Source organism: Furipterus horrens, unplaced genomic scaffold (assembly GCF_987537825.1).
Source record: "Furipterus horrens unplaced genomic scaffold, mFurHor1.1.pri manual_scaffold_2, whole genome shotgun sequence".
Taxonomy (NCBI): Eukaryota; Metazoa; Chordata; class Mammalia; order Chiroptera; family Furipteridae; genus Furipterus; species Furipterus horrens.
In genome coordinates this window covers 77,695,613-77,714,689 of record NW_028327172.1, presented here as the reverse complement: position 1 = coordinate 77,714,689, position 19,077 = coordinate 77,695,613, and the positions used below count along the sequence as shown (strand labels likewise).

The 19,077-nt window shown below is 31.7% G+C and overlaps 1 protein-coding gene across 1 annotated transcript in view; it reads left to right on the top strand.

The window, feature by feature from the left end:
- Positions 1-19,077, top strand: part of LOC150018864 (cytoplasmic dynein 2 heavy chain 1) — a 283,446-nt gene that overhangs the window by 63,768 nt on the left and 200,601 nt on the right. Inside the window, exons 37-47 of the mRNA XM_090265892.1 lie at positions 1,096-1,295; positions 2,088-2,352; positions 3,571-3,778; positions 6,433-6,562; positions 9,802-9,957; positions 11,094-11,353; positions 12,174-12,420; positions 13,292-13,443; positions 14,425-14,569; positions 16,163-16,265; positions 16,843-17,010. Of these exons, the coding sequence (XP_090122018.1) occupies positions 1,096-1,295; positions 2,088-2,352; positions 3,571-3,778; positions 6,433-6,562; positions 9,802-9,957; positions 11,094-11,353; positions 12,174-12,420; positions 13,292-13,443; positions 14,425-14,569; positions 16,163-16,265; positions 16,843-17,010 (2,034 nt within the window). The remainder of the gene's footprint in view (positions 1-1,095; positions 1,296-2,087; positions 2,353-3,570; positions 3,779-6,432; positions 6,563-9,801; positions 9,958-11,093; positions 11,354-12,173; positions 12,421-13,291; positions 13,444-14,424; positions 14,570-16,162; positions 16,266-16,842; positions 17,011-19,077) is intronic.

The following is a 19,077-nucleotide window of genomic DNA, read 5'->3' as shown; positions in this document are numbered from 1 at the left end:
GGACATAATCTAAAAGGGGGGGACAACTGGAGGGAGGGGGGCCACCGGGTGGAGGGGAGCAGAGGGAAGGGAAATTGGCACAAATGTAATAATTTAATCAATAAAACACATTAAATCTGAAAAAAAAAAAAAAAAAAAGGAAACTACTTTAGCTCTATTATTAGGTGCGCATATGCCAAGGCAGACAGTTATTTGGTTAAGTAATTAAATTACTATTTTTCAGTTGTCTATCTCTGATGATTTTTAAGAAGTGTTGAAACTATACCGTAGTAAATAAAGATGGCTAATTTGTGAGTTCAGTGCTTGAAATAAACTCTAGTGCAGCCAAGACTCCTTATATATATCCTTGAACATAGAAATATTAAAACAATTAGGAAAGATACCAGGCTAAAAGTAGTTTCTTTTCTTTATGTATCTGTCTTATCAATCAGCAGTTAATATCCTTAAAAAATAAAAATATGGCAATCATATGAGTATTTACATTTGGTTTAAAAATAGGTTTATGAGCCAGTTTTGAGCAAGGCTGATAAAAGATTTGTGCTCCATTTGTTACTTTTTAGTCATAGAATGTAAAATCTCTGGAGGCAATATTGGTATATTTGGAAAGATACCTGAATCTGGAATTAGTTGGTTTGGGCCTAAATTCCAACTATATAAAATAATAGTTGCTCTGCACTCTTTCAGGTAAGTCATTAAAACCCTTAGAAATGTAATGTTTTCATATGTAAAATTAGACTAATAATAGTAATACTTCCTTTATAGAGTTGTTGTAAAGTTCACATCAGAGTAAGAAAGTACTATGCAAATATAAATTATAATAATTTTTATTATTAACTGAAGTCTGAGCATACCTGTGATTCAAATTTTATGAAAAGGAGTTCATGACTCTTCTTAGGGATACTTATTTTTCAGCAGTCAAAAGATAAGGTAATTCACGTGACAGCATAGGTCTTTAAATATTATTAAAGTATAAGATAGTGTTTACCTTGATATGCATTATTTAATTACTGACAATGCATATCAAGGTACTTAAACACTATCTTTATTGTCATTAAATTCATAACTAATATTTTTTAAATGAAACTTTTCCTTTAGTTAATGAAAGTCATATTGTGATACAAGCATTGAGGCTTAATACAATGTCAAAGTTTACATTTGCTGATTGCACTCGTTTTGATGCACTGATCAAAGATGTGTTTCCTGGAATTGACTTTAAAGAAGTAGAATATGACGAACTGATTGCTGCATTAAAGCAAGTCTTTGAGGAGGCCAATTATGAAATCATACCCAACCAGGTAACTGTCAAAAATATTTTACAATATAGTGATCCTTTCTCCTAGTAAATTCCTTATTGCCTACCTTTATTCTTAATCCTTCAACTTACCTTTCATCTTTCAACTTAAATTTCACTTGCTCAGGGAAGCCTTCCCTAATCTTTAGGTCCAGATTAGGTCACCTTGTTATGTGCTTTCATTACTCTTGTTGTATATAATTGTTTAGTATTTCATTGTATATTTGATTAATAGTGATTAATACCAGTTAGTAGTCTCCATGAAAGGCAGGATCCATGTCTATTTTTGCTCACAATTTTATTCCTAGTGCCTTTTACAGAGCCTGGCATAGAATAGACCCATTTTATATAAATTTTATATATAATTTAAAATATAATTTTCAGAATTTCACTTTGACAATTCTTAGTTCTTTTTAGTAGGTCTTTTTATGTAGCACAAGTACATGTTCAAAATGAACACTTTTTTTTGAGGGAGACAGGATATAAATTAATGAACAAGTGAATAAAATATTATATTTAATGAACGAGTGAGTGAAGAACATAATAAACATGTTATATTGTCAAATTCCTTAGAAAACCTACTGGTTTCTTTTAAGGAAATGTTGGATTTGAAAATCACATTGTAAATATATTAACATTTATTTAGGCAAATATTTTTTTAAGGCTTTCTCTTCCACTTAAGAAATCAAAGACTTAATTTATATGTTTGGAATAGAATAAATGTTATAGAAAGAGAGCAGAATTGTGTATGATTGTATACCATAAATAATATGTGAACATACTCCTTTTCTACCAGATCAAGAAGGCTTTAGAATTGTATGAACAACTACGCCAGAGGATGGGAGTTGTTATTGTTGGTCCAAGTGGTGCTGGAAAATCAACTCTCTGGAGAATGTTAAGGGCAGCACTTTCTAAGACAGGCAAAGTGGTGAAACAGTATACCATGAATCCCAAAGCTATGCCTAGACATCAATTATTAGGCCATATTGACATGGATACGAGGGAATGGTCTGATGGTGTTCTAACAAATAGTGCTCGCCAAGTAGTTCGAGAACCTCAAGGTGGGTCTTTGATTCATTGCTTTACTTAATTTTAGAGGATGATAGATCTTGTCTATTATGCCATTTTAATGATATACGTTGATATCTTACTTTGGAGGGGAGCAAAACATGCTATCATTTTGAGCTATACTCTGTAGCAACTTTTATTGTAATAGACACTCAGAGTAATCTGGGTGAATTGAAATTCACAACTAGATTTCCTGAAGAAATATAAAATTTTTGATTGCTGAGCTATACATAATACCTCTTAAATAAACAAGATGACAAATTTTTATTTAGGGTTAAAATTGGTATCTGTACACTTTTACCTCACAAATAATTTTGAAAATCTAAGTCATAAAACAGTAGACTTCAAGGCCTAAATTTTTTGAATTGGTGTTTATAGAGTTTTTGGCCAGAATCACAGAAGCCTCCCTACTCTTTGTTAGGTTATAATTTAATTATAGTTGTTTTCCTAAGCCAGTGAGTGAAAGAACTCTTAACACATTAAAAATATTTCAATGTCTTTACCTTTTCAGTGTAGTCAATAATATTACACTAAGTAGAAACCAGATATTACCTGTACTCATTGCTCACACTTTTATTGGTGATATTTTTCTCTTTGAATTGTTTCAAAGATTCAAGTACAACTTGAAACCACTCTCTTTTTAAGAGGGATGGATAAAAAAGATTTGTCTTGTGGAAAGAATTGTATATACAACTTGTTCCCTACTTCTTCCCTTTGAAGTCACCTTTTTATATATCAAAGAAATTAGTGGCAGATATTTAAAATTTCTTATGTAGGGTACTAAAGAGTGGGTTCTTAATATTTTCCGAAAGAGATATTACATAACAAGCATTCATACATTTTATGACATGGTAGAAGACAAAGGTCTGAAGGATATCTCACAAGGTTGTAGAAATACTTAAGTCTTGCACACTATGTTTTCTTTAGTGAAATTTCAATTCTATATATTCATATATAAATAGAGCATTGGTATGTAACTGAGTCTGCTCAGTTGAGCCAAGATAATCCATGGATTCTCTAACACATCTGTAGTACAGATTTACATGAAAAATTTCAACTTGAAATTGTTCTTTATATTTAGCTTCAGTCATAAAGGTAATAGTGAATGGAAATCACTTCTAAAGGATAAAATAATTATTTAATTCCTTGCTTTTAATTATAATCACTGCTTTTATTTTTATTCTGTCTTTACTTCCATGGTTTGAAAATAGATGTCAGCTCATGGATAATCTGTGATGGTGATATTGATCCTGAATGGATAGAATCTCTGAATTCGGTTTTGGATGATAATCGACTACTTACGATGCCCAGTGGAGAAAGGATTCAGTTTGGCCCCAATGTTAACTTTGTATTTGAAACTCATGATTTAAGTTGTGCCTCACCAGCTACAATATCTAGAATGGGAATGATCTTTCTTAGGTAAACCATAAAAGCATTTGCATATATTATGTTAGAATATTCTTTAATTATTAATTTGGTTTCATAGCTAAGTGAAATACGTGTTGTTTGAATAATGTATATATATTTTTTTCTCATTTTTATTAACTTGTTACGTTTCAGTTCATTCAGGGAATTTTTGTATTACTGCGATTGAATTATTTCTGCAGTATAGTCGTATCATAACTACTAAATTATTTTTGTTTGCTTAAGTGAAACAGCAAGTATTTCATTTGTTTTCTTTCTTCTGTTAACTTTTATTTAAATATGATGCATTCAGAGATGTGAACATGTTAGTTACTAGCTAGAGGCTAATATTTTAAAGCAAAGTGTTAATATTTTATTTGTAGAATCTCAGATTTACAGAATTTTTTGACTAATCTAGGTTTAAATGATCTTATGGTCCAACCTTTAATTTTACAAATTGGAAGGCTCTTATTATTTTCTTTCTTCTTCAGCGTATCTGGAAGAGAGTTAAAGAGCGAAAATAAATACTGAACTAATTTTAGATATGTACAGTAGTGATATATCAGAACATGTACATTTGAGCCAGTTTTATTTCCTGAAATGAGTAATTAGAAATTTTTCTTTTACTCCTGGAATTTATACTTAGAATTTGATATTTGCCAGTTTATATAAAATGTTCCCCTCTTTTAGGGCCATTTAAAGCCATGTTAGCTATATGACACATGATAGTGTTACTAAGTTGGTTCAAATTTATTGTTTCCAAAATCATTGCTTAATTTTTTGATAGTATTGTAGGAAACATTTATATTAAACTTGTCATGAACTCTAATATATTGAGGTGTTATTAAAAATATAACATTGGGTTTATAGCTTTTGTAACAATATCTCCCAATTTGTCTTATTTACTTCATGTATTCTTATTCTTAAAATCTTGTGAGGAAAATAGAATAAAATGAAAGATTATAATTAAATTAAAAAATGTTTATTAAATGTTTATTGTGTATGTGACATTAAGTTAGGCATTTTAGGAGAGACAAAGTGAGAAAGTAAAACTAACATGCAGAGCTTGTTTTTATGAACATACCTTCAAGCAGAGGAGATTAAATAAATATAACAAATATTAAAATACAAGATACAGTATAAATAAAATAAATGGTAAATAGAATGCCAGGATGTTTAGCTGGAAAAAATACCACATATTGCTTTAGAGGTTTGAAAGTTGTTGCTGAGCCAGTTATTTTTTGTGAGAGGCATAATGAATATGTGATTTCATGTAAAATGTAAATACATATTAACATTTTGGCTGCTGTTTGATTAGCTTGTATCTTGCTTGTAGGTTTCATTTATTTCTTCAGCAGTATTCAGCACTTGCTATGCAGTAGGCCAAATGAGCACCTTTTAATAGTGAAAGAGAATACAACTGAAACTAATACAAAGTAATACTAAATATAAACTGTAATTGAAAACTAAAATAAAAAATGCAGTGAAAGAGACTGCTGTTAATTATTCTGGGGTAACTAGTATAATCCAGGAGTGTCTTGGACAAACCTGGATGGGTAGTTGCCTTAGGCAGTAAGAAGATAAGCCATTGCTGATAAGGTCTTTATTCTGAAGGATCTTAACAGTTGTGTTTGTCTTTTTTGAGCTGATCTGATGTAATTTAAATATTTACTTTTGATCTTTCCATTTTTATTTTTCTTATTAAACTGGATAGAAATATGAGAGGAGAAATTCAAGGGCTCAGTATTTAATAGTGTTGCTATGAATCAGTGTTAGAAGGTAGGGAAAATGAACTTGTGAGGTCTTGTCAATTCAAAATCAATCTATGAGTTGTTTTTACTGTAATTATGTAAGATATAATTTTGAATAATATATCAACATTATATTTAGTGTCAGTCATCAGATATTAATCATATAATTAAATGCCTTGCTAAGAGAATTATATTTTACTTCAGATAGATTTTTTTAATAATGTCATGGGAATTTAGGTAGTTGGCTTTTTTGGGATAGAGAAAAAAAAAATTAAACTTCTTTTCTTTTTTAATTCTTACCAAGGATATGTTTATTGATTTTAGAGAGGGAGGGGAGGAAGAGAGAGATAGAAGGAGAGAGAGAAAGAGAGAGAGGGAAACATCAATCAGTTGCCTCCTACATAAATTGAACCTGCAATCTTTTGGTGTATGACATGACATGCCAACCAACTGAACCATCCGGCTAATGGCAAGACAAACTATGTTTGAAGGTCTGCGTTAAGATGCAGTGCATCTTGAACTCTTAACGTGCATTTGAATCACCTGGGGATTTTGTTAAAGTGATTTTTGCTTCAGTAGGTCTGGGATGGGATTTGGGATTCTGTATTTTCAACAAGCAGAACACACTTCGAGTAGGAAGGGTTTGCCCATTTTTTTTGGCTAAGCTACAGGTATGTAACTTTAATAAATTAATTTGTTTTCTCTTATAGAAAATGATGCCTTTATGTGTATACATGTGTGTGTGTGTGTGTATACACACACACACACACACATACATATATAGATGTACACTAAAGTCAACTCTTGTATGCTTGCAGATACATGTATAGAATAATGTTTATTGGATCAGAAAATTTTTTGAAAGTAAATAGACAGTGTCTCTAAATAATTTCTTATGTGTTCGTTAATCTGTTCTAGTGATGAAGAGACAGATATCAATTCTCTGATAAAATCTTGGTTGAGAAATCAGCCTCTTAAATACAGGAATAACCTTGAAAACTGGATTGGAGATTATTTTGGAAAAGCTTTACAATGGGTTCTGAAGCAGGTAAATTGTCATTTTATTTCATAATTAATCATTTAAGTGAGAAGTATAATGATCAAGAGTGTTGCTTACATATAGTGGCCTTTTAGTAGAGCTGTGCCAGAATAGGGGGGTGGAGCGACAGAGTAGATGTCTTCATTGCTGTCATTCTGTGTCTCTTGGCATAATGTTTTATTATATTAGTCTTAAAATACTTTAATTCTCCCATTCATAGTATCTTGCACTGCTTACCCAGAAATCTTGAATATTGGAATGTCTTTCAAATTTTAATAGCAAAACCATCTTATCACATATTACTGTGTCAGTAAATACTCATGTATATATCATGCTAAAGATAATGTCAGGTTAATACTAAAGTAGAAAAACGATGGTGAGTTATTTATAATTTTTTAAAAACATTTGCTTATTCAACAGATATTTGTTAAGTATCTAAAATATATCAAACATACCACTAGGCAAGACTTTGAGAGTTGAACATTAACAGGAAAATTCCTTTTCTTGAGAAGGGTTTTTCTAATGGAGGAAAATAAATGTGAAAATATAATCACAATTATAATGAATGGGGTGAAGAGAGTATTGCTGTCTTCTAGGAAAGTTTTAAAAAGGAAATCACACTTATTTTTGAATTTGAAGTGTGAATAGAAGTTTAGCATGCAAAGAAGACAATGGAGGGCTTTCAGATATTCTACATCATTTTTTCTTATTTTAAAATCTTATAATTTACTTTTTAAAATTGCTTTTCTATTACAATTGTCCCATATTCCTCCCATTGCTCGCCCCCTCCCAGCCCAACCCTTCTCCCACAGTCATTCCCCACCCCGTTGTCCATGTCCATGTGTCATTTATACATGTTCTTTGGCTAGTCCCTTCCCCTACTTAGCCCCCTTCTCGCCCTCCCCCCTTCCTCCTGATAACAGTTATTCTGTTTCTTTTTCAATTTTGCTCATTTGTTTGTGTTGTTCATTAGTCTCCTGTATCAGGTGATATCATATGTTATTTTTCTTTCTTTGCCTGGCTTATTTCGCTAAGCATAATTCTCTCTAGTTCCATCCATGTTGTCGCAAATGGCAGGAGTTCCTTCTTTCTTTCTGCTGCATAGTATTCCATTGTCTACATCATTTTCTCAATTTCTCTTGGTTTTTCTTTTATATCATTGCTTTTATGAAAATATAAACAAAAAATAGAGAAAATATGCTGATGGAAAGAGACTTGGTGTGGTGAACACACAATGCAGTGTACAAATGATGTGTTGTAGAATTGTGCACCTGAAACCTGTATAATTTCATTAACCAGTATCATCCCAATAAATTCAATAAAAAGGAAAAAATAAAGGGAATAAGTAGCAGTGAGTATTTTGAAAGTCTCTGTTAATCTGAATTTGATTTAGAGGTTGATACTTTGGGATTAAATGAGACATACAGAGAAACGGAGATCTCACTGTAGTTTTCTCAACCTTTTTCTTTTCTGACTTTATAAGGATGAAAGATGGAGGAATAGGGATTTGTGGGAAGTGATGCAAATGAGATAGGGTTCCTTGAATGCTTCAGGGGAAGAACCACTCCCAGCAGCCCTCAGTCTGACTGAGCTGTCTGCTCTGTTCTTCTGTAGCAATTTAGTGTCTTTCAACTGTATTACAATTTCTTATATTCAGTGATGAGCACCTTGAGGGCCAGCGCCAAGACTGTAATACACCTTATTGTATCCCTAGAACCAAGTGTGCTAATAAGAGTAGTGAATGAACGAGAGTATATGTGCTCAATTAAATACCTGATGTCTGTGTTGTAGCACCTTTTCAGTAGATATGTTGTTTTCATTAACATAAAACATACAAGGCTCTCCAGTACAAATACTTTGAGGTCACCTACTTGCATGTTGCTAATGTAAGAATGAGAAATACAAGTGATACTGGTTGGAATATATAGATATATAGGGGTTTGTAATTGTAGAAATGATGACAGGATAAGATTCTTAAGCCATAGAGTGGATATTGAAGATGCAGTTAGAAAATAAACTCATTTATTTTGATGTCAGGTCCCTGTTACTGTTTAAAGTTTTTTGTGTGTATTGAGGGTTCCTTCTTTTGTACTCAATACTTTGTTCACCATGTTCAGATTCTGAGAAATACACCATAATGAATGTACTAGGCAAATACTGATTTTATTTATAACTAGAGTTTTGCTTTCTTGTGTTAATTTAGACAATCTGGAGGAAAATGTGTGGATTTCCTTTATCTCGCCTTTAAAGCCTAGAACTCTTCGCATGGCCTAAGCAGTTGGATTCCTACTCACCGTTTTCCTGCACTTCTTCCCATTTCTCCACCTTATAAAAATATTTATTATGCAGGCAGAGTGCTTTTCTAAAAAATTCAAATCGGATCATTTTACACTATTACTTAAAAACACTTGAAGGCAGTGAGAATGAAATCTGCACTTCTTATCATGGTCTGTGTAATTCCGCACACTCTGGCCCTTGCCTACCTCGGACTTAAACCACTCTTCCTTTGCACACACGTCTTTAAATCCTGAGCTGTACCCATGCCTTACCGTTGCATATGCTACAGGGCCAGGTGTATCTCACTCTTCAGATGGTAGCATCAGTGTCACCTTTTCCAAGGAGGCCCTGAGCTCTCCATTTGACTTAACCTTTTTCAATGCACTTGTTAACCATCTCCTCTAATAGACTTGAGTTCTGTGATGAAAGTGCTCTGTTTAGGTCACTTTTTAAAAAATAGCTAGCACTGCATACAGATTCTGTGCGTAATTGGTTCTCAGTAAATGCCTACAGATTAATGAGAACCCTTTCCTCTCCTCAGTCCAAAAGTTTCATTTTAAAATTCTGTGTGGAGACAAAGTTCCAAATGGGTTTCTCATTTAAACCTGCTTTTACAAAACCTTCTTGTTCAGTGCCATCAGTCTAGTCCTTGCCTCTAGCTGCTTTTCCAAGAGGAAAAGGAACCATTCTTTTAGACCAATGCTCATTGGTTTACCTTTTCTTTTATATTCTTCTTTTGTATTCTGTTTAGGAAGTAAACAAACCATGTATCTACTTGAGGACTCTTTTATTTCTTATTTTCAAAGTTTGTATTGCATATATAAATTGGATGAAATCTGAACTTCCTATAAGTTGAAAAGAGGAATAAATTTAAAGACGATCCTTAGAGAAGATAAGTGAATGTTAATATGTATGGCTCTAGAGTAACTAATACATTACCTTTTGTCTGCATTGTGGATTTTAACCAACAGAATGACTATGTGATAGAAACAAGTTTAGTTGGGACTATAATGAATGGTTTGTCACATCTACATGGATGCAGAAATCATGATCAATTTATTACTAATCTCATAAGGGGACTTGGTGGAAATCTGAACGTGAAATCACGTCTGGAATTTACCAAAGAGGTAAAATATTTTAAAGCCTATATTCAGTCTATATTTAGAAAAAAAAATTTCTTTAACTCTTAATTGCCAAAATACAGTTACCTGTAAATATAAGGTACAGAACTTTTTAATTTTGAAACTATGCGTTCAATAGAATAATAATGGATATACACACATGTATATACATGCGCATGTATACTTATTTTCTCTTTTGAACTAGTTTGTATTTTATATTATTAAAATTTTATATAATTATATTTTAATAGGCTAAAATTTGGAATAAATATTTGTTGTTAGACATTTTGAACCTACTTAGCTGTATGAATAAATGTAATTATTTATTTTTAATTTTAGAATAATATATTTTAAAAATTATTTGTTTAACCAGAATAGTTTTAGCAGTTAGGATTGTTAGGATGAATTAATCATTATAAATATTTGCTTAAATAAATGTAAAGGTATATTTTACCTAAGTTGTTTATAAAACTGAATTTTACATATTAAGAGATTTCTTTTGGTTGCCCTCTGTTAAAATAATTGAACATACATTCCTTTGAGTTGACTCCAATATTATGTTTCTTCATTTTTATCGTTCTGTTTCTTCTTTGCTCTTCTGTTTCCCTTTCCAGGGTTATTTTGTTGCCAGATATTGAATTTCTCGTTGTTACCCCTCATTGCCATATTACATATTGCATTTGGGAAGATAGTCTCTTGCCGAAGTTCAGAGTAAAGGTGTTGAAGAGTAGCAAGATGCATTAGGGTCTAACTCTCTGCCTTATATCTGGGAAAATAACACAGGTTGAAAGCAGTGAGCAGTGACTGGAATTGGCACTACCAGAATATGGTGGGACTGAAAGGGCTAGGATTTCTACATTGCATAATTTATAATTTAGAGTTCACAAGAACTCAGTTAAAAGTTGACTATATTTGTACCTTTGTGTATATGTAAACTAGATGGCATTCATTTGCTTAAATGATCATTTAGAAAATAGTATTTGAGATAAAATTTTACTTTAAGTATAAGGGATATTTACTAGGTTTATAGTATGTGAACTTTTCTGAACTAAGCTGTTTCACTTTGGGACATTTACTTTAAAGAATTATCATTTTACATACTCTGGAGTAGACGAAAACTTGTCTAGGCTTTTCCTCTTCAGGTTTTTAATTGGGCGCGAGAATCTCCTCCAGACTCTCACAAACCAATGGACACCTACTATGACTCAAGTAAAGGACGATTAGCATCTTATGTGCTAAAGAAGCCAGAAAACTTGACTGCTGATGATTTCAGTAATGGCCAAACACTTCCAGTCATTCAGACTCCTGACATGCAACGAGGTCTAGATTACTTCAAACCTTGGTTAAGTTCTGACACTACACAGCCATTTATTCTTGTAGGACCAGAAGGCTGTGGCAAAGGGTAAGAGCATAAAAATGTCAATGGAGGTGCATGTTGTGAGTGTATGTTTCTCTCTTTTAAAATGATTTAACAGCTTTTGTTTCCTTTTTTCGGTTAAACTAGCACTTACATTTTCATGAAGGGACTCTTTCATTGTTATACTTGTAACAATAATATGACTATAAAGAAGAATATGTTTTTTTTTTTCCCTGCCATGTTATATGTTTTCTAATGGAAAGAGTAATCTGGAAGATGCTTATACAAATAATCTGTTCATAAAATCAAAACAAAAAATGAATATCTTAGATATTCACAAATTAGCATTTGCTTTATTTATAAAAAGTGACTCTTGATGTTAGCTTTCTATTTGAGAATAGCTTTTGATTAAGTGGGATTCAGTCTATTTTTAGTGTCTGAGTATAGTTTCTGGAGATAAAGGAGGCATGGATTATTAGTTTCACATTTCTAGTAGTAATTAAAGAATTCTATAAACTCATAGTAATTTTTCTAAACTTGGAGAACTTAATATCTAAAATCTTTTTTTCAACTGTAGGGAAACTGTTGGTGTCCTTAATATGTACTTGATCAAACTAGATTATTTCTGTAAACTTTGTTTTTTTTTTCTTTTTGCTAAATAAGTCCCAAGATCTTCTTAAAATATGAATGTATTTTTCCAGTCTAAAAATGAAAAAGTTACCATATCCATGTTTTACCATTTCCCCCTTAAACACCATCATACATTATTTAGTTAATGAAATATTTATGAAACAAATTTTATATTGATTTTAGGTATTTTACTGGTTGCATTTTCAAAGTCAGTGTTATTATACATCTTTCCTAGGATGCTGCTCAGGTATGCTTTTTCCCAACTTCGGTCCACTCAGATTGCTACAGTCCACTGTAGCGCACAGACTACATCTCGGCATCTTCTGCAGAAATTGAGCCAGACTTGCATAGTAATCAGTACTAATACTGGTCGAGTATACAGACCAAAAGACTGTGAAAGACTTGTTTTGTACTTAAAAGATATCAACCTACCCAAACCTGATAAATGGGGAACCAGTACTTTGGTAGCTTTCCTACAACAGGTGAGTCTTACTACTTGAAGTGTTTTGATGTAATTGGATACCAAAATAGTTTCATTAACTTTTCTCGTAGATAGAAAAGTCTTTGCTCCTTAGAGCCAGTTTTATCTAACATGTGTCATGGAAATTAAATTATTGAAGCACCTCAGTCTTGCTCCAGGTCTACTTTCTTGGATCTTTCTCCTTTGAGAAGTTAGTATTACATCGAATTGATACATGGCAGGAAGAATGAAAACAGCATTTACTCTATACCAATCACATATCCTTTATTCCTAAAAGGAGGAACACAGAAGGGGAGGATGGTGCTGGAGTTAGACTCCCTCAACCATGTCCCCTTCTGGCTGCTTTAGTTTATTAGTCTCCATTTTTGCCTGTGTAGGTATTGGAGATAATACCTTCTCAGTCAGTGTGGAAGATTTTATTTATCTGTTTTATATCATGTTAGAAACCCTAAATTCTAAATTAGAACTTATTATGCTTATATGTCTTCAAATTTACCTATACTACATAGCTGCAAAATATAATAAAATATTTATAGAGAAAAACAAAAATTTCCTTTACATTTTTTCTGATCTCTTTCACATTTTTAAAAATAATTGCTGTGAATTTATACTATCACATGGATTTTAATGTTTTTTTAGAGAGGAAACATTTTAAAAATGATAATTCAGCTAACATTCATTGAATACAGTCTTGAACAGTATTATTTTTCAATGGTATAAGAATTTAAGCAATATTTCAATTTTAAATTTTTGAGTTAGGTGGATGATGATGATTGCATTCATTAGGAAACAATTGGATTTTACGTAAAAATATATCATGATCATAAAATATTAACCGTTAAACTTGTATTTTTAAATTTATTTTCAAATAGGTATTGACATATCAAGGATTTTATGATGAAAATTTGGAATGGGTTGGTTTAGAAAATGTTCATATTGTGGCTTCTATGTCAGCTGGAGGGAGACTGGGAAGACATAAGCTGACTACCAGATTTACCTCTATTGTTCGTCTTTGTGCTATAGAGTATGTATCTTAGTGTTTTAATTTGGGGAGGGGGCATATTTACATTTTATTAAAGGCATCCATTTTAATGATACTTCTTCAAAATGTAGAGTATACAAATAGTCAAACTTAAACTCTGATACTGTTTTTTCCCTACTCTTCTCAAACTATAGACAATAATTTAGGATAATAAAGGCTCTAGTCAATACTTCTTATATATTAGAAATAAATAGAACTGTTTTGTCTGTGTTCTAAAATATCAATATGAGGAATCAGAGTGGTATATTTTAGATTTAAATGTTTTATGATTTCATAAAACAAAAACTACCAAATTTTATGAAGATAACAGAGAATTTAAATCTAAAGAAAATTAAGAGTTAGATTATATTAATAGCTGATAGCATTATTCCTAATACATCTACCCATTTCCATGGTCTATAATTGTTACAGGACTTTCGAATTTATGGTTATGGCACTGTCTCCTCTGTTATATTTTGCCTTTTAAAATCTAGTTTTTATGTTTTCATGCTAATTGTAACCATCTATTAACATTCTTTCAGAAATGTTTCAGCCACCAATTAAGCTGTATTGGGATAGATTTTAGTTTGGGAGAGTTTGACTTTATTTGTTGTATTCTACTTTTATAGTTCTGAGGTGTATTATTGTTCTATGTATAGGCTCTACATAACTCAAAATGCTTTTTCTTAAGCAAAACTTTCCTTTAGTCCTTTCTAAGATCAATGGTTTTTCAAACAATTATGCTTTTAAGTAATTCCATTGAAATCCTCCATTAGGACCCTCAGTATTTGAAAACAGATAATATGGGATCTAATTTGGTTGAAGTGAGAATAGGGACATTGAGCTTGGTCTTAGCCCCTAAGTAAATCTTGTTGGTATCAAAGAGGCACAGTTTGAAAACCACTGCTATAACTTAAAATTAAAAATAATAATTTAGAATAATGATTTATTTCAACTTCTTTCTTATATTTATTTCTTTTTTAGTTACCCAGAAAGAGAGCAATTACAGACAATTTATGGAGCATATTTGGAACCAATTTTACATAAAAATTTGAAGAATCATTCTATTTGGGGTTCTTCATCAAAAATTTACCTCTTAGCAGGATCTATGGTACAAGTGTATGAACAGGTATATATTTATTTAGAGTATACTGTAATTTTCATGTCTATTTGTATAACTTGCAAGGGACTGTCTTTAATCCTGACCTGTGTTGATGTCCAGGCTTTCTGTTCCTCTTATTTATTAGTCCTTTGAACTAGAGCGTAAGGTCTGTGAGTACAGATGCTCTTCATTCTTTATTCACTATTAAATCCCCTGGCACAGTTTCAAGTAGACACTCAATAAACGTTGACTGAATGAATCAGTGGATGGATGGTTATTCTGCTGTTAGCTCAAATTTAGAATATTTAGAATGGAGTTCATCTTTTTTACAAAACTAGATCTTTCTCCTAACTTCTATTAGTTTCTGTCTTCTAGGCCTCAAACCTGAGAGTAGTTTTTAATGTTTATGTCTTTCCTTTTACCTGTGAGGAAATGTGTAATATATCCTTCCTTGGTAACGTGGGGTGATATTGAAAATACGCATTAAGGATGGCAGAAGACATTATCTTTCTATTGCTGGTCCTAGGGATGCAAAGATAACTGAGTCTCTATTCTTTTGACCTTCACAGTCTAATGAGGGACCTAGTCATATAAATAAACTATTAATACAGTGTCATAAGTATAACAACAGTGGCACAAGTTACAAAGAAAGCTTAGAAGAGGACTAAATAACCTTGTTGTGTGTGGTAGCTGATAAAGGGAGCTGAAATGTGATTTGAATTTTAAAAAATGAATAGAAATTTACAAAGTAACTGGTGATGAAAGGTCTTCGTAGGTAAAGTGAATAGTATGTGAAAGTTATGAAAGTGTTTCTGGAAGATGTTTTTTATAGTATTCTAGCAGAAGTAGGGAAAAATAAATTAGAAAGCAGGCAACTCCTTATTTTGTAGCCCTTACTGGTGTTGCTCAGTTGGTTAAGCATCATCCTGAATAATGAAAGGTCACCAGTTCGATTCCTGGTCAGGGCACATGCCTGGGTTGCAGGTTTGGTCTTTGGTTAGGGGCATGTATAAGAGGTGACCATCACATCAATGTTTCTCTTTCTCTCTAAAAAATAAATAAATAAAATCTTAAAAAAATAAATTAACTTATTTAAAAAAATTAATTCAAATGATCAGTGATCAAGGCGAGAATAAGAACAATATCTCTGTCCATAGAGTAGAAAGGACAGGCTCTTTACTGGTTATATATTGGAAAGTGGCACTTTGATATGTTAAAAAAGTTCAGTGGCTTCTTGAACATAAGTTAGCCCTTTGGTTCCCACTATTAGAAAATAGATCTTACTTAGGTGTGTGGGTGCCTTGGAATTGCAACCACCATTTTATAAAGGTTAGGTTTGAATTTCTTTCTTTAGAAACAATTTTTTTACCTTTTTATTTTTGCTATGGAAACCTTTAGCAGTTTGTTGAGGACTTTGATCAACCATGCTTACTTAGATAATGTTTTTAACTGCATAAAAGATAATATACAAGATAACTAACAAAATCAATTAAATTGAAATACAGTTCCATTCACTGGTAGAAATTGGCATTTTTGTGAGTCTATAGTGACTGAAAAATTTATAGCATGATTGTATCATTAAGAAAGCAGACAGATGATTTACTGTATTTTCTTTTTCAGGTGCGGGCCAAATTCACAGTTGATGATTATAGTCACTATGTTTTTACTCCATGCATCCTTACCCAGTGGGTTCTTGGCTTATTCAGATATGATTTAGAAGGAGGTAAGTTTTGCTTTCATGATTTTAAATCACTTTTTTTTCTTAGAGTGCCACAATGTGTATGTTCATGTGTATGTGTGTGTCTTTACACTATATAATGTGTTTGTGATAGATACTTTAAATGAATATTATAACTATTTATGGTATTTTAAAAAACTAAATAAAGTAGCACTAACAGAAATTTAAATAAACATTAAATTTAAACATTAGAATTATAACTTTTTATTATATTTTCTCATCTAAAGTATTTATGATTATCATGATTAAAACATGATTTTGAGAAAAATGAAATTATTATTCTTTGTAGCCTAGGCATGTTTAAATGCTTTTTGGAGTTGATATTTTTAATTGAACAACTAGAGATAGTAATACTTAATGTATACTTTAAATAATCAAAAAAATTTAACCAACTTGTTAGCCTAAAGAATTTAAACATTTCTCTCTCTTTTTTTCTCTTTACCTGCTGCCAAATTTATGGTATGTAGATTCCTATCCTCTACTTCTTTCTAATATGTTGAAACTGATCATTTTAAAATCATTTGAATTTTATTACAATTACAAAAATTTTTGCTTTTTTTAGGATCTTCAAACCATTCACTAGATTATGTATTAGAAATTGTAGCATATGAAGCACAGCGCTTATTTCGTGACAAAATTGTTGGCACAAAGGAACTTCATTTATTTGACAGCATTTTAACATCGGTGTTTCAAGGAGATTGGGGCTCAAATATATTAGACAATATGGCAGGTAATGTAGTTACTGAGTTTTTGTGAGTATATAAATGTTATGGGAACTTTAATTTACTAGTAGCATGATGTAATATGTCTAAACAAAATTTTGGATAAATTTAATGTTATTTTTGTCATAAGGTGTTGCTCTGTCATTTTTGCTGGATTTCAATAATTATGTTCCAAACAAATTGTGATGATAATTGTTTTTGGGGGGACAAAAAAGGGTTCAGGCCATAGCGTTTTACATTTGCAATTCAAAGTTGTATTTCCTGAAGGATTTTTACTCATAAAATGTAAAAATGTATATGTTATATATGTATGAAAATTAAAGATAATTGTGAAAATCCATATTTGATTATAATGAACTTTTGCTCTAAAGTACTGCCGCTCTCATTCCTGTCACTGTTATGTCAGCAGAGAACTTCTTATGTATTCTTGTTACTAGCTTAGCCATTGTTATGCTAAACAAAGCATAATGTCATTTAGTCAGAGCAGCTGTGTTGCATTTGAAATTATAACTGTTTAATAACAAATTTGCATTTTGAGAACTGTTGTGTGAGTAATGCATGTGAGGAAAATCATCATGGCGAAAGGACCTTTTGTAAAAAGGGATTAAATTATGGAAATATTTCCTAATAAAACAGCTTTCAAGCTATAAATCGACTTTCTCTTCTACCAGAGTGTAAAACTAGGCTTCAAAAATGTTTCATATAGTACCTTTTATGCAGGATGGGGAAAAAGTAGGTTTAGAGTTGTTTGTATGGAAAATAACACAATAAATAATGAACAATAATATAAGAATAAACTCTTTTGCAAACTCACAAATGTAAACCTACTTTTGCTCAACCCTGTGTATTGTACATTTCTGGATTCAGTATTGATCGCAAGGTCATGTTACATAAACCAAAATGAGCTGTGAAGGTGTAGTGATGTTGAAATTGATAGAAGTAGTTTTCTAGGTGCTGCTTGAGTTTTGCAATCAGGAAATGAGTTTAAGAGAGCCTCAAATAGGATGAAAGGCTGAGAAAAGCCTGATAATAGTACACAGTTGGCTTGTTTTTTAGTAAGGATTTGTGTCCTTGTGGCCTGTATTTTCATGGCATAGAGTGGAGAGGTTTTGTTTCTTAAATGGTGCCTTGTTTCTCAGTCTGAAAATCGAGTTAATACTGTCTCTCCTTGCAAAGAAAATGGCGTATCTTTTGGGGATTAGATGTATCAGTGTCTTATTGTGTATCTGAATTCTCTAGAGTTCCTATGTAGGATTCAGTAAATAGTATATGCTTTTTTTCTCAGTATTTTTTAAAAATACAAGCGCAATATATGTTAGATCTAGGGAAATAAGATTTTTGTATAGATGGATAATAATTTATTAAGAAAAATTAATCTTGGGACTTAAAAATAAACTAGACATGTTATTGTGCATAAGAAACTTGTAATCCTTGCTTGCAATTAGAACTATTACTAGTGTCTTTAGATGCCACACAGATTTGTGCAAGTAGATGGTTAAACTGGTCATTACATACAGCATAAAGTGTTTTACAATTAAATATAACTTTTCTGAATATATTTGGGATAAATGCTTGATGTTAAGGGTATAGAACAGGTAGAGACTAATTTATTGTGTGGAAGATACTATGAAACTTCTTAAAATGAATATTTTGTTTGAGATAATTGTAGACCCACATACAGTTGTGAGAATTAATACGGAGAGAGCACACGTATCTCTTACTTGGTTCCCCTTAGTGGTAATATCTGGGAAAATTATGATACAGTGTCATCACCAGGATATTGATATTGATAAACTTAAGATAAAGAACATACCACAAAATCTTATCATGTTGCCCTTTTGTAGTCTACCGTGTAGAAACTACCAATTTGTTCTGTATTTAATATTGCCATTTTGGAAATCTTATTTTCACTCAGAATAATTCTCTGGAGATATACATAAGATATACATATGCAGGTTGTTGCATATTTAAATAGTTCGTCCTTTTTATTGCTGAGTAGCTATTCAGATGAACTACCGATGCTTTAACCATTTTGTTGAAGGACATCTGGGTCATTTTAAGATTTTTGCTCTTAG